The sequence below is a fragment of the Parasteatoda tepidariorum genome, chromosome 2, assembly GCF_982258835.1.
Source record: "Parasteatoda tepidariorum strain Cologne lab strain chromosome 2, Ptep-v5.0, whole genome shotgun sequence".
NCBI lineage: Eukaryota > Metazoa > Arthropoda > Arachnida > Araneae > Theridiidae > Parasteatoda > Parasteatoda tepidariorum.
In genome coordinates this window covers 15,058,196-15,072,013 of record NC_141756.1, presented here as the reverse complement: position 1 = coordinate 15,072,013, position 13,818 = coordinate 15,058,196, and the positions used below count along the sequence as shown (strand labels likewise).

The following is a 13,818-nucleotide window of genomic DNA, read 5'->3' as shown; positions in this document are numbered from 1 at the left end:
TAAGAGAGATTACATTTTTAAATTAATGCACCCGTGCTTTTTTCATTGTAGAAAAATGAACCTTAATGCTGTATTTTTGAATAAACCAATTTTAACAAAAATTATATACTGTTAGAAATATCGGTTAAACTTCGTACCACAAACGTACCTGCAACCTTAACGGGTTTATTTCTTTTCAAACTGAGCTATAATATCATGCAACCGAGTTTAAAAATAATTAATTTGCAAGGTTTAAATGATTCATTAAGTTAGCATCATATTAGGCTGCAGTAAATTTTAACGAGATAGGTTGAAAAATTCAATGAGATTAATACCTGATGATCAGGGGGAAATATAGAAAAGTAAAATTGAATCATGTACAAATGTGAAACCTCCTATGAAGATAAAAGACTAAAATAAAAGTGCAAAGAACCAAATGTTTAACTATGAAAATAAATTATTATTTTGTTCAGAAACTTTAATGGATCGGGGTTATATGAACGTTTTGCATTTATTTAAGGATAAATAGAAACGAAGATAATACAGTAAAAAAAAAAATAGATGTAAAGTATGCTTAAAACTAACAGAATATTGTAAAATTTACCGTGTTTCTGGCTCTATGGGAGCACTAAAAAGCTCGGTAAATTTTACCAGAGCGCTTTGGTAATGATTTTGATAAAATTAGCAATAAAATATAGGTTTACAATGTATGAAAAAATTTGGTGAATGTGGTACTTTTTAAGAAGAGCATGAAACCGTTTATTCGGTTTAATTTACTTTTCATATTTGCATTTTTTTACTGAATGCATGGTGTTGTTGTTTCTAATGTCACTTGCCACACTAGCAAGCCTGCTTGGTGAAAACCGAGCAAATTTAAGGCAGAGGGTGCGTTTCTTGCTTTTCAGTGGCGTCATCCTATGGCCAAGAATTAGTCATCAGTCACGCACACGTCACACCCGTTTAAAGGGCGGACCCATTCATACATCCATTCATTCATCCATAGATCGTAATTTTTGATCTGAATCAGAGAACGATCGATCTCCAATCCAGTACCCCCAGAGGTTTTGATTTGTTATGGGAACATGGAGGACTTTGCGTCTCGACATATTTAACGTGCAACAGTCACCATTTACTACACGGGGTGTCTTCGGCCGGCGGGGTTCGAGCCCACGAACTCTCAGACATGGGCCTTTGGGAATGTATGGTAATGACTATAATTTTTAAAGCCAGAATTTCTGGTAAATCGTAGCAATATGAACTAGAAAACTAACAAATGAATGGTTTAAATACTGTATGTTTTGACTTTATTACCAGAATTATGTTGTTGTTGTTGTTTTTTACCATAATGTCTTTACTATGTATGGTAGCTTTAACAGAACATAAAAAGTGCGGTAGTTTTAACAGAATTTATTTTTCTCTCCAAACAACATTCTTTATTTTTTCTTTTAAGTTCACTAACAGAAGGCTAATGGAAACAAAAATCATAGGTGTTTTCAAACAAACAAGCAAACCAGGTGTATCTTGACGAGTAAAACAAACAGCCTAAATAATTAAATAAAAACAAGGCTTATGAAAAAATAATATTTAAAAAAAATCGGAAATGAACTGGCGTACCATGAGGGGCTAACTTAGTCCCCGAATATCCTCCCTCTTGATTGACACCTAGATGATAGGATCAATTATCATTTTTAGTTACATTTGGGAGTGGGGTGGATTAGAGCTTTAAAAGGGGGGTGATTGAGTGTGAAATTCATCGGGCTTCCTAGAACAAACAACTAATGCCGCACATTTACTTTTGACTGGCAGCTTATTTGTCCTAGAAGAAGGAATATGGGCGTGATAGATGATGATGAAGAAAAAAAAAATCGAAATTCATGGCTTTTCAGTCATGGCTGGCGAGAGATGAGCGGAAAAAAATGATTTGAAGAGCTCGGAGGGGTGCTTTCCACGAGCAATTAAGTAGTATGATAATTTCTTTTTTTGCGCCTTGGCGATATTCAAGGGTGTTGGCTACTGTCAAAACTTCGTCAATAAATGGTTGGAAATTTGCTTCACGTTCGATTTAAATGCATTTAGTCGTTAAAGTGTCAAAGGGAGTGAATTTTTAATACAGTTTTAAATAGGACGGCGTTAAATTCTATGAGAGAAAAGATGTTACCATTTGAAAAGCCAAACGAAATTGGTTTTCTTTCAGTTGGGATTGGTTTTTACATTTTTGAATGATTACCATTTTAAGATGCAAATTTAATTGAAAAATTAGAATAATCATTTCTCAAGTTTCATATACTTCGCGATTCTTTTTAAACTCTGTAGGAAAAATTTTAATGGTTTTAAATTCTAAAATGAGTTTTTTTTTTTTTTTTTTTACTTTTGTTTTGCAATGCATTCAAAATACAGTTATATCTCGTATTGAAAGCCATCATCCGAGTATGCGATTCCTGACTTTCAAATTTTTATTAGTCATTTACAAAGAAAACATATGATTAGAAATTGTATGATTTCAACATTGCAAATTCCACATTTTGTTTGTTCTTCTAAACTTTCCATAAAATATTGTTAGAAAGAGAATGCGTAGCTAAAAAAAAAATAAAGAAATGCGCGATTGTGTGAAATTGACATTGACATTTAATTTTCTTTGTACTTTGACTTTTAAAAACAAATAGGAATAAATTGTTAACAATTTACTTGCTAGTCTGAAATATATGCCTTAGCAACGAAAGAATAAGAGAAAACATAGTGTTGAATTTAACTCAATTGTGATTTTGATTTTGTGAATAGCATTGTTTTTACTGTATGTTGGGATGTCTTCTTGCAAGAACAAATATCGTTGATTTGTTTTGTATTTACTATTTAATAATTATTAATTATAATAAGCAGTCTCAGAAAGGCTTACTTCTGTGTCTCAAACTGCACATTCTATTACTCTAGGACTGGATTTTCTTCTGTGTCTCAAACTGCACATTCTATTACTTTAGGACAGGAGAAAAAGAGACTGGGGAAAGTATATTTTATACCTAGAATTTTCAAATGATTTATATCTGATAGTAACACCTAATGAAAAAGAAGAGGAAAACAAAAAGAAACATTCTCAATTGCGTATAGGAACAATTTTAAAAAAGATGATTTTATTGGGCTCTGATTTGAAGAAAAAAAATCGAAAGATTTTTGATTGTGTGCAAATAATTTACGAACGAGATATAAATCATATTTTATACCCTCAAAGAAACTTAAAATCCATATCTCTCTTTTTTCCGTAAGTTAATTTTCATAAGGTAAAACCAGAACTATTGATTAACATAACAAACAACTTTAACTCTTATAACAAAGAGGGGATTTGGAAAGCATCATTGTTATTGCAGCAATCCATTTTAGGATACTAGGAATACCTGATACGTAACAGTTTAGTTACAGATCTAATTCAGGCTTAGACAAACATTCGACCTTGAACATGATAAGTTTAATTTAAAATCTTTTTGCTTAACACATGCACTCTGAATTACTAATGATCAAGCAAGCTGATGAATTCACGATCGCCCACGTTTTTGCAACTACAAAACGATGTTCCTTCCAAAAATCTCAATTACAAATTTCCAAATTTATCAAACATAAAACACAGAATTATTAAACACTGAATTCCAAAATTATCAAACATTGAATTCCAAAATTATCAGACATTGAATTTTAGTATGCAATCCATTTGTAAGTGTTTTTCAGGAATTGAGAATATTCAAATGTACTAATCAAGCGCTAATTTTGAGTAAAATTAATTTACATGTTCTGGTGGATTTTTAGCATACTTTTGACCCAGAAAAACTTTTCACCTTCCGAGAAGTTTTTTGCTTACTTGTCTTCTAGATTAGGTTCAAAACAGCAAGACTACGGAGTTGAGCATTGGTAGCCGTAAATTCAAATTTAAATCAGACGGTTATAAAATAAAATAATATATCACACAGAGCCGAGGTGGCTCAGGGAATAGAGCGCGCTCCTCCCTATGAGGTGCCCCGGGTTCGAAACCCAGCGATGGCAGATCGATATGAATTCCACAACCGGATCGCACTAACCAAAGTGATGACGAAAGATTTCATCGGTAGAATATGGATCTAGGATTCAACGACAGTTATATAACAAAATATTATACTGCAATTATATTTCGAGATTATACATGAAAATATTTTATTTATCGGAACTCCAAAGATACTTAAAATTATACATTTCTTTAAAAAAAAAATTATCCTAATTAAACAGTCTTGTATATCCTTGAAATGTTACATCAATTAAAACAAAAAATTATTTTATTATTTGATTACAATTATATAAAAATAGCATACTTAGTAACAAAAATAAAATGCCGCATTCAAAATTCTTTGCCCTATTTGATCACATCTGATCGAAATTTTGAAAAGCATCAATGACAGAATGTACTATTCACATAAGCTCTATCCTAAACGGCTCAATGCACTTCGGTTATTTATAGAGCATTTATTTGCTATTATCTGAATAATGTAAGCTTTAAATGTTGACAAATGAGCATTATTTCAATACAATATACTACATCATTGAACCCACAGGAAAGTGCGAAATGGCGCTGCGATGTAAATCAAACAAAGTTCTAAAAGTACCTCATCAAAACGCTCTTTAAGGATATCAAAAGCGATCTCCCACGAGCCACTGACACCCCCTACCAAACTATCTCACTTTTCTGACCCCCCTACCTTTCATAACCTTCTTAAATCCATTTTATTTTAGCATTTTTCTTTTTATTTATTTCATTCTTCATACCTTAAGCATCCCAGGTGTTTCAAGTATGGCATCATTAATGGCAAGTCGAAGTGGTAGTTGTTGGCGCAAAAGGTAAGCTTGTGCATCATAAATCTTCTGGCACCTCGTTTCGCTATGCTAATGGGACGCCCGCCCCTAGAATACCTGGGTGGGGCGCATCAGAGATGGAACAGAGCAGGGGGGGGGGATGCTTCTCATCACGAGCTTCTTGACAGCCTTGTTAGGCTAGGGGCGGCCTTTAATAAATGGGACGGTTTATTTGGCGTCGTGGGAAACTCCATTTAGTTTTTTTTTTATTCCCTTTCAAATATTTTTTTAAAAAAATAATGTGAAATTCTACTGCAATATTCATTTTTGTCATTTTTAAATATTTTTTATATATTTAAATATTTAAAATATTTTTTTTTGTACATTAGTTTTGCTTCACGCAAAGGTTTAGTTTATTGTTGTGAAAAAATTAAAAATTTTTATTAGTTATTAGCATTTTTATTTTATAGCTGTTGTTGAACAACCGACCCAATTTTGAGATTACGACTACCAATGTTCAACTCTGTAGCTTTGTAATTTTGAACCCAATCCAGAAATCAAGGGAATTCCTGCATCAAGTATTGGGAGAAATTTGCCTTCGTGGAGGACTTTTTGATGGAACTAACCTGCATTTGCGTTACATGAAGAGGAAAACTAGGAAACCTCCAACGGTTAGGAATCTTATGAAACGATCTAACCCAAGGTTAGGAATCAAGGATCTAACACATTAGGATATTTTACATCAGTACTGTGGTCGGTGCGAGATGGGCGGGGAATTCTTATAGACCAGCCATCGCTGGGATTTGAATCCGGTTTACCTCATTGGAAGGCGAACGCTTTATCCCCTGAGCCACCACAGCTCTAGTTATTAGTATTGTTAGAATTTTTAACATAAAAAATATTTATAACTCCTTACCTATGTTTTTGCCTATTTTTCTTAGAATACACAGAGGAATCGCTCACATTACTGGTAGAAATCTTAAATGTTTTTTTCAAAATCCTTTTAGAAAAATAAGATAACTAAGACATAGTTTTAAAAAGGACACAATTTAAACCACTTAGTTCCTTTATTATTCCTTTATTATATAATAATTTATAAAATAAAAAAATCGATAAACATATTTAAAAAACAATCATTGTGACGTTCATATTTAAGGACTACATTTGATATTTAAAATATGAACTAATCTTATAAAATCAAATTTCTCTTCATTTTTTAAATCTAGAAAATGTTTATGAAACGTGCATCGATTATGTTAAAAAGACAAGAAGCTCTGATGGTATAAGTTTATATCGGATGCTAAACTAGGAAAATCGTAAACAACTGTTTACATCCTAATTTAGCGTTAACTTCATTTTTTATTCCTTTCAAATGAAAATTTGACATTCAATGGTACCGAATTATAAATATTTTTTTCTTTTAAAAATAAATATAAAAGCGCTATAGCATAAGGGAAAAACCAATTTTTTTAATTCCAAGTTCCTTAACACAAATCGATCTTACCTTGTAAAAGAGCTTTCCTGCCGGTTTATTGGCAGTCTAAAAATTAAGAGAGTAATAAAGGTTTCTTATTTGCAAAGTACAATTTTTGACTTACATCAGACCACCGGTCAGATATTGCTATCTAGACATGTGAGGCATTATTTCTTATGAGCTTCTCTTACGTTAAATCCAATGAAATCAAAGTTAAATCGATAATACTTATTCAAAAGTTTAGACTCCTTAATGTTAATTTCACTTTTTTGTGTATTTAGCTGTATCTCGAGATAGTGCTAAATGTTTGCACAAAATAATAAAACTTGTTTCTCCAAAGATAGTTCTCACTTTCAAAATAACTCTTTCGCTAAATTTAATTTTAATGAACCTTCGAATACTAATACATTTTTTTTTTGAAAAAGTGCCCTAAAAATCATGAAAGTTATTAAGTTTCTGAAAAAACCGTAAGTTGAATCATTTAACGTGTTTTTTTTCTCCTTCAAATGCAGGTGTTATTTAATGAGTAAGCACATCTCATTAAATGTTTGCACACTGTTTATTTTCAGTGAAAGAAACAATCAAATTTTAATAATGCGTTACATTGTTTCCTAGTTTTCTGAGTTCTGGGATATAGAAAGTAGTGTGTTACACGGAAGTCAAAAATTCATCTCTCTACTTGAGCAATATTTAGAACATGTTGAGCATTTTCGAGTTTTAGTTATAATGGCCGCCCAGTCATGCAATTTAGGGATTTTTTATAAAACTTACTTACAGGGCAGCATGAGTATTTTTCATTTTAATTAGGTTATTTCAATAATAACTCTGAAAAAAATTTCTTAATCGAATCTAAGCTTAAACTTAAAAAAAAAATTCTAGAACATCGACTAAAGTAAATTCAAATGGCAACACAATCGATGAAAAGCATATGTTGCACTAAAACAAACTTGGTATTTCTTGTTCCCCGCCCACTCATTTGCCCTCCCCCCTCGTCTGAGTACACTTTCACGCATACTATAAATAATGAGAGAAGATCATGTCGGGGCAAAAGAGATTGGGCCGTTGACGTAATAGAGCCTGACCGCCGACTGCCAACCAATTACAATGGTTTATGACTCTAATATCCTGTACAAACTATGGGTAAACGATTTGGCCGGCCTCTAGGTGCAATTCTCCACACCGTTGGCTGTTAAGATGTATTTGTTTTATTCAAATCGGCGATAACCTTAGTTGCTGAACCTATCTCGGAGGTAATGGGACATCTGTTGAAAAGGCTTAAACGAGGAAGAGAAAGATGGATTGCGTTCCTTTTTTTCTTTTCTGCCATTTCTTTTTTTAGTCGCTGTTAAACTTGTTGAGCAGATGTTAAAATAAGGCTAATTATTTATGGATGTATGTTTTCAGTTGATTGTTTCTTTCGCTGAAAATAAACAACAGCGTGAAAACATTTAATGAGATGTGCTTACTCGTTTAATAACACCTGCATTTGAAAAGAAGAAAAAAGCTTGTTGAATGACTGAGCTTATGCCTTCGCGTTAATAATTTCGTTTATAATTGAAAAAGAAAAACATCGAAATGTAATTTTAGCAACGGAATTAAAAGAAATTGCTTATCGTTAAGGGTTTTACACTGCTGTAAAATTTATCTAAAAAATAGAAAAATATCCGAGTTTTAAATATAATCTCCATCATTTCAATTTCGGTAAATCTCAAGTTTATATTTTTTTCCACTTTTTAACATTTTATATTCTAATACTAAATATTGTGAAATTATTGTGGAGATATTAAAAATAAGTCTTTCTTATTTTTTTATTAGAAATATATAAAAATGTCACTAAAATTTAAGAACGATAATGCAGAATGACCCAAAACATTTTAGAACAGCCCTCTAAGGGCATCCCATGAGTTAACCCAAACAGCTAATTACGAAAAACTGGCTTGATTTACATTATTATTTACAGGGAGCAATATTAACGAGAAAAATTTCATCTTATATAAAACTTATTTAATCATTATTGAATTCTTTTTGAGAATAGTAATGTAAAGCCTCTAAGCACATTTCCATATTTCTCACGTACTATTTCAATAAATATAAACCAGTTCTTTTACTAATCGACAGATAACCATTTATTTATCAATTTTTTTACGAACGAAATTTTATTAATCGATACGTGTCACACGACACAAATCGAATTTAATTTCGAAATCGGTAGTAACAAACACTAAATTTATTTCTCGTCAATAACCGTAGAATTTTAAAGATTCACTCAAATTTTAACAGATGAAGAAATTTCTTTGTTTATTCATGAACACATAATTATTAGAAATGAACGTTGTAAAATACTCTACTTAAATAGCCGTAAAATTTTTAAGGCTCACTCATATTTCACACCAATTATTTTTACAAATGGAAAAAGTTCTTTGCTTATTCATGAACACATAATTATTAGTAATGAATGAAGACAGTTATTTCACTAAAATGGTCATGTAATTAAGGTATTTTTATGCTTTTCTTCCACCTCGAGAACACAAATATTGCTACTTATACTTTTAATAAATAGAATTGGCATCTTAATGTTCTGCGATTTTCCAACTCTTCACGCTTTTTCCTCTGTTACCATGGTTGTAGAAAATCTTGTTTTTTTTCCCCATGCTGTAGAGTTGCTGTAAAAAGTGGGGATGTGCTCTCGTGTGGGGAAAAGTAAGATTTGAGGATAGTATGATCACGGAAAGGTGGAGATTGAGGAAACCTTGAGGCAACTATTCTATTTACAAAGATTTTAGTAGTTTCATCTACTGAGATTAGAAAAAGTGACAAACTTGACAAAACAAATAAATGCTGCATATCAAAATAAAATTGAAACAAGATCATTTTCAGGAAAATCACATTTTTCTTTTCAAAAATGTCTCTTTAGCTGTAATCGTGTTTCACTTTCCAGTACAATGACAACTTGAAACATGATTACTTTTGGTTAGCAGCGATAACTGGTAAGTAGAAGTATTCCAGTCCCTTTTCCGGCCCGACGCCTTTATTACACCAATGTAGCAGCCACACATCTAAAAGAGATCCGTAAACACGAGCTGCTTCCTCTCCACACAGGACATTTTGAAGTCTACCTATAAGACATGTCCTGTAGTGGTCAATCACTTGGCACCTGTCTGCTGGGGATACTCGCATGCGAAGAACTTCTTTCCAAGTGAATGACCAACTGAAGCCGTGAATTGAACAATTAGCGATGAAACTTTCGGCCATCGTCAAACATTTCGTATTCAGAAGAAGATCTAGAAATGGAAGCAGAATGTCACAGAAGTACTACAAAGTTTATTTAGTAAAAACATTTTAATTTCAACTGAAAAGATTATCCTCTCATAATCAAAGAATATACATGGAGGAAGAAGGCTAATTTCCATTGACATACTGTAAATCAGTTTCCCAAAATTTGGCGCGATCCCGGTGTATAAGGGAAAAAATTACATTTAGGGGCACAACAACCGAAATTCTTGAAACGGGCTTGCACCCTCCTCTCCTCCCTACCACTACTGTGATTGGGGAAAGGTTGGGGAGAAGAAGAAAAGTTTTCTATTTTTATCTATTATCGTTTTGCATTTTTATTGTTTTGCATTCAGAAGAGTGCCGCTGGCCACCAAATTCCCCAGGTATGAACATTATTGAACATAATTGGGATGCCTTGATGTTCAGAAGATACCCCCCCCCTCTCTTACTCCCACTGGTTTATGGACAGCCCTGCAGGATTCATGGTGTCAATTATCTCCAGCACTACTTCACACATTGATCGAATCCATGCCACGTCGTGTTGCGGCACTTCTGCGTGCTCGCGGGGGTCCTACACGATATTAGGCAGGTATACCAGTTTTTTGAGCTCTTCAGTGTGTATATTTTTTATTGAAAAAAATTCAATTAATTAAACATAATAAACCTTTATATAGTTATTTGTAATAATTACGCAAAAAATGAATAACTATAAGTTTTAGCTTTTTCAGCAAATTGTAGAATATTTTTATAGTGTATTTCGGTAAAGAAGAAAAATCTCTTAGACTTAAATACTAAGATATTCAAGTCATAAAACTTTTTTTTAAAAATTACTTGAATCGAATTTCTCACCTTTTTTTGATTTTCTACTGTAATTAAAATTTCCTCCAAATGAAGGAAAATCCAGTTATATTTTTACTTAAACATTGGCTTTGTAAAAGAATATTGAAACGAAAATCTCTCTGTATCATAAAATCGTTAAGGCCACCGTTGTCACCACTGTTTTATGTGTTCAACTTGACGTTACGATTTGTTTTGCTGCACAAAAACTTTAACTGTTAAAAACTGTTGAAAACGCAAAATTACTGAGGTGTGTAAGGAATGCAACTATAGAATTGAAATTTGGCAGGATGAATGAATCATTTTTGTTCATAAATTCCACAAAAGCTTTTGTATAAATTCTAATTTGTTCGAAAATTATTGCAATTTTAAGTACTTTTTTTCGAGAATTTTTTCCCCTCTTTGCTTTAAGTAAAATTTTATTTTGCTGTTTAAGAACTATACAGACTTAAAAAAAGTTGAAATTGCACAAGTGAGTAAAAAAAAAAGTGGAAAAGGAATTTAATTAAATAAAAAAAATCATGATTAAATTATTAATTCGAGAATTATTAACTATCAAATTTGCGATTAAATTTTTTAAAAAAACCTGCCTGCCGATCTACTGCAAGCTAATGTGGCAACTCTCTTAGAATTTGGTGAGCTTATAAGACCATTTTCAAATATAAGCTAGAGTAATTATTTATTTATTTTAATCTTATTTAATTTGAAAGTTTTAGAGCTCGAAAGTACTTTTTGTAACTTTTTTCTTGAAACAATATTTTTGCATACCTTATTGTGAAAATTTTTATCTCTCTCTCGGTCTTCATTTTATAAGCTCGCGTTCTACTTGATATCAAAAGTAGCAAAACAATGAATGAATAAATAAACAATAAGATTAGATGTACCCAGATATAAGTTTTCAAACATGCATTAAAGAGAAATAAAAACTATTAAAATGCGAACTATTATATGATATAAGGCTTAATGTCATATGTTAATATTTGCAAGCAAAATTTCTTCTTATTTATTGCACCTTCTTGTGTCGCGCATTTTGAAGTATTATTTTGTGTATTTTTTAAGTGCAGTTGAATAATTTTCAAATCCAGCATCCTTTCATTTCGTTACTATTAACAGATTAATAAAATGTACTTACATAGAATTATGATAATTATATATTTTATAGACAAAATAATCATCTTTTTTATCATTGACTTATAAGAAAAAAACAATCACGAGGAATGAGAGCGTTGTTAAGTGGAATCTCTCAGTAATCAGAAAAACCATTATTTCTTAAGCAATAAAATTACATCAGACTTTGTCAAATATATTCGAAGTTGGTTAAGAGATTAAGGGTAAAATTAAAAATAGCTTGTAGATTTTTTTTTAAAATGCAGCGAAATTTATTTTCACAGCCACAAATAAACAAAAAAAATAGAAGAAATAGAAAAAATCTTATAGTCTTCTAAGATTTACTGATATTTTAAACTTTTATTTCTTAAAAGCATAAACCTTAAAATATCAATATTTATCTAAAATAAACATTTATAAAATCATATACTATAATACTTTTTTTCTCAGAGTCGAATCAAAATATCATGTATTTTTGAGGAACAAATTTTTATTCCGAACCCGGTCTTAACTTTGACAAAAATTTAATTAAGGTGTAATGTTTTAAGGATTACTGTTTCAGAAAGCTGAATACCCACCTCTTACATTGTTTGTAGTACTCTCACAAAGGTACGAGTAAACATTCTGAAATAAATTCATCATTCTCATATACCGATTCATCTGCCAGTAAGTAGAACATTCTGGTAAAAGTGTCTTGAAACAATTCTGAAGTTCGGCTGCATGCCTGTTAAAAATATAATACAGCTTCTTATACGCAGTTTTAAACATTCGAAAAAAAATAACATTATTATATCTAAATTTAAGAAGCAGAAAATCCTATGCGACATTGTCCCGCTGATCCAACTTATTACTTATATATATATATATATATATATATATATATATATATATATATATATATATATATATATATATTTATTTATTTTTTAACTTCCAATGCCCACATGTGTTAGCATTTTGTCAATTCAGGTATTCACATAGCAGATTCGTTGGGCACTCTTTCGGGGGCACCATACTAGGTGGACCAATGTTCCTCCCACAATAAGGACAGATAGTATAGGGAATGAAAGAACATCCATGCCTTGATCGGTATTTGAACTCAGAACCTTTCTGATGCATAACCAGTTCCCCGACCCCTCCACAGTCCGGTCGGATAGTTGAAAAATGTACAGTCCGCAAAAAAAAAAACGAATCACCCTGAATAACTTTCGTTCTAATGATCGGATTTTCACGAACTAAGTGTCAATCTTAATGGTTCCTGGGGGTGACCTCAAATATGTTAATTAATTAGTGCTAACTATTAATTAAGTTACGAAATCAGACACAAAAACGTACTTTCTCTGAATAAACATATAATTTTTTTTACATATTTGGAATCTAGACCCTTGAATTAGTGGGGGTAGACAAAATTTTAAAAAAATTGGGTGGTAAATTGGGCCGCAATAAAGGTTTATATATTTGGCGATAGTCCAGAAAACCGCCAAAAAAAGTCGCCTGCGTAAATAAATATTTTAAGATAACCCATTGACTAATTCAAAAGAGGAGTGCTTAATTTTACTAGGTTGCTACGCAACCAAACTCTGATAGTAAAAAAATTGAAATAATGTTCAGTGATTGCTCGGAGAGGCTTAATTTATTGTTAATAGAAAATATCTCGAAGTTTCCAGGCCATAAACAATTTTCTTAGGGGATTTCTGACCAAAAAGCAAAAAAAAAATATTATTTTAATCTCCTTTGAAAAGTAAATTTGAATCGATTTATAAATTATTTATGATAGTTTTTAGAATTTAAATACATTAACTTTTTATTTGATATTATTTAGATTACACTGTTTTTACTATATTTATTCGAGGATTTTATACAAAAAAAAATGAGCATAACTTATTATAGCTATATACAAAATTTTAGGGATAATCATTTTTACAGTTTTAATCGAGTCTTCTAGGCAAGAAAGTTTGAAGAAAAAAAAGTGCTTGAAAAATAAAATAGAGATTGTATAATAATTCTAATGCACATTCACAAGGCTTTCTATAATTTGCGATATTTCTTTTTTCTATAACTCAAGGAATTGCTGAATGTTTAGTGGCATTTTAAAAAGATTGAAATATGTTATGCTTAAGAATAAGATATTGAAATAATATGTTGCAAATTGTAGGATTCATTTTTTAAAAAATCGCTTCATTCTACTAGATATTTAGGTTACATAGTTTCCTTTGGATAAAGATGATTAGCAAATAGCATCCTCATGTTTCGATACATTCTGAAACTTATACGTTCGCAAATTCACCATAAAATGTCGCACAGCATATTCTTCAATTACGATAAGCTACATTTACCACCAA

The 13,818-nt window shown here is 31.3% G+C and overlaps 1 protein-coding gene across 1 annotated transcript; it reads right to left on the bottom strand.

The window, feature by feature from the left end:
* Window positions 1-6,759: 6,759 nt before the first annotated feature.
* On the bottom strand, window positions 6,760-12,223 carry LOC147814552 (uncharacterized). Its single transcript, XM_087156900.1, has 2 exons — window positions 12,055-12,223; window positions 6,760-9,540 (listed from the first exon to the last, which is right to left on the bottom strand). The coding sequence occupies exons 1-2, from the start codon at window positions 12,134-12,136 to the stop codon at window positions 9,221-9,223; spliced, it is 402 nt and encodes a 133-aa protein (XP_087013026.1). The 5' UTR covers window positions 12,137-12,223; the 3' UTR covers window positions 6,760-9,220.
* Window positions 12,224-13,818: the final 1,595 nt, after the last annotated feature.

Bases quoted from the DNA above. Each gene is read 5' to 3' on its own strand.
- LOC147814552 (XM_087156900.1), bottom strand. From the start codon at position 12,136: ATGAATCGGTATATGAGAATGATGAATTTATTTCAGAATGTTTACTCG. The intron at 9,541-12,054 runs GTGGGTATTCAG...TTCCATTTCTAG, and splicing joins TACTACAAACAATGTAAGAG to ATCTTCTTCTGAATACGAAA.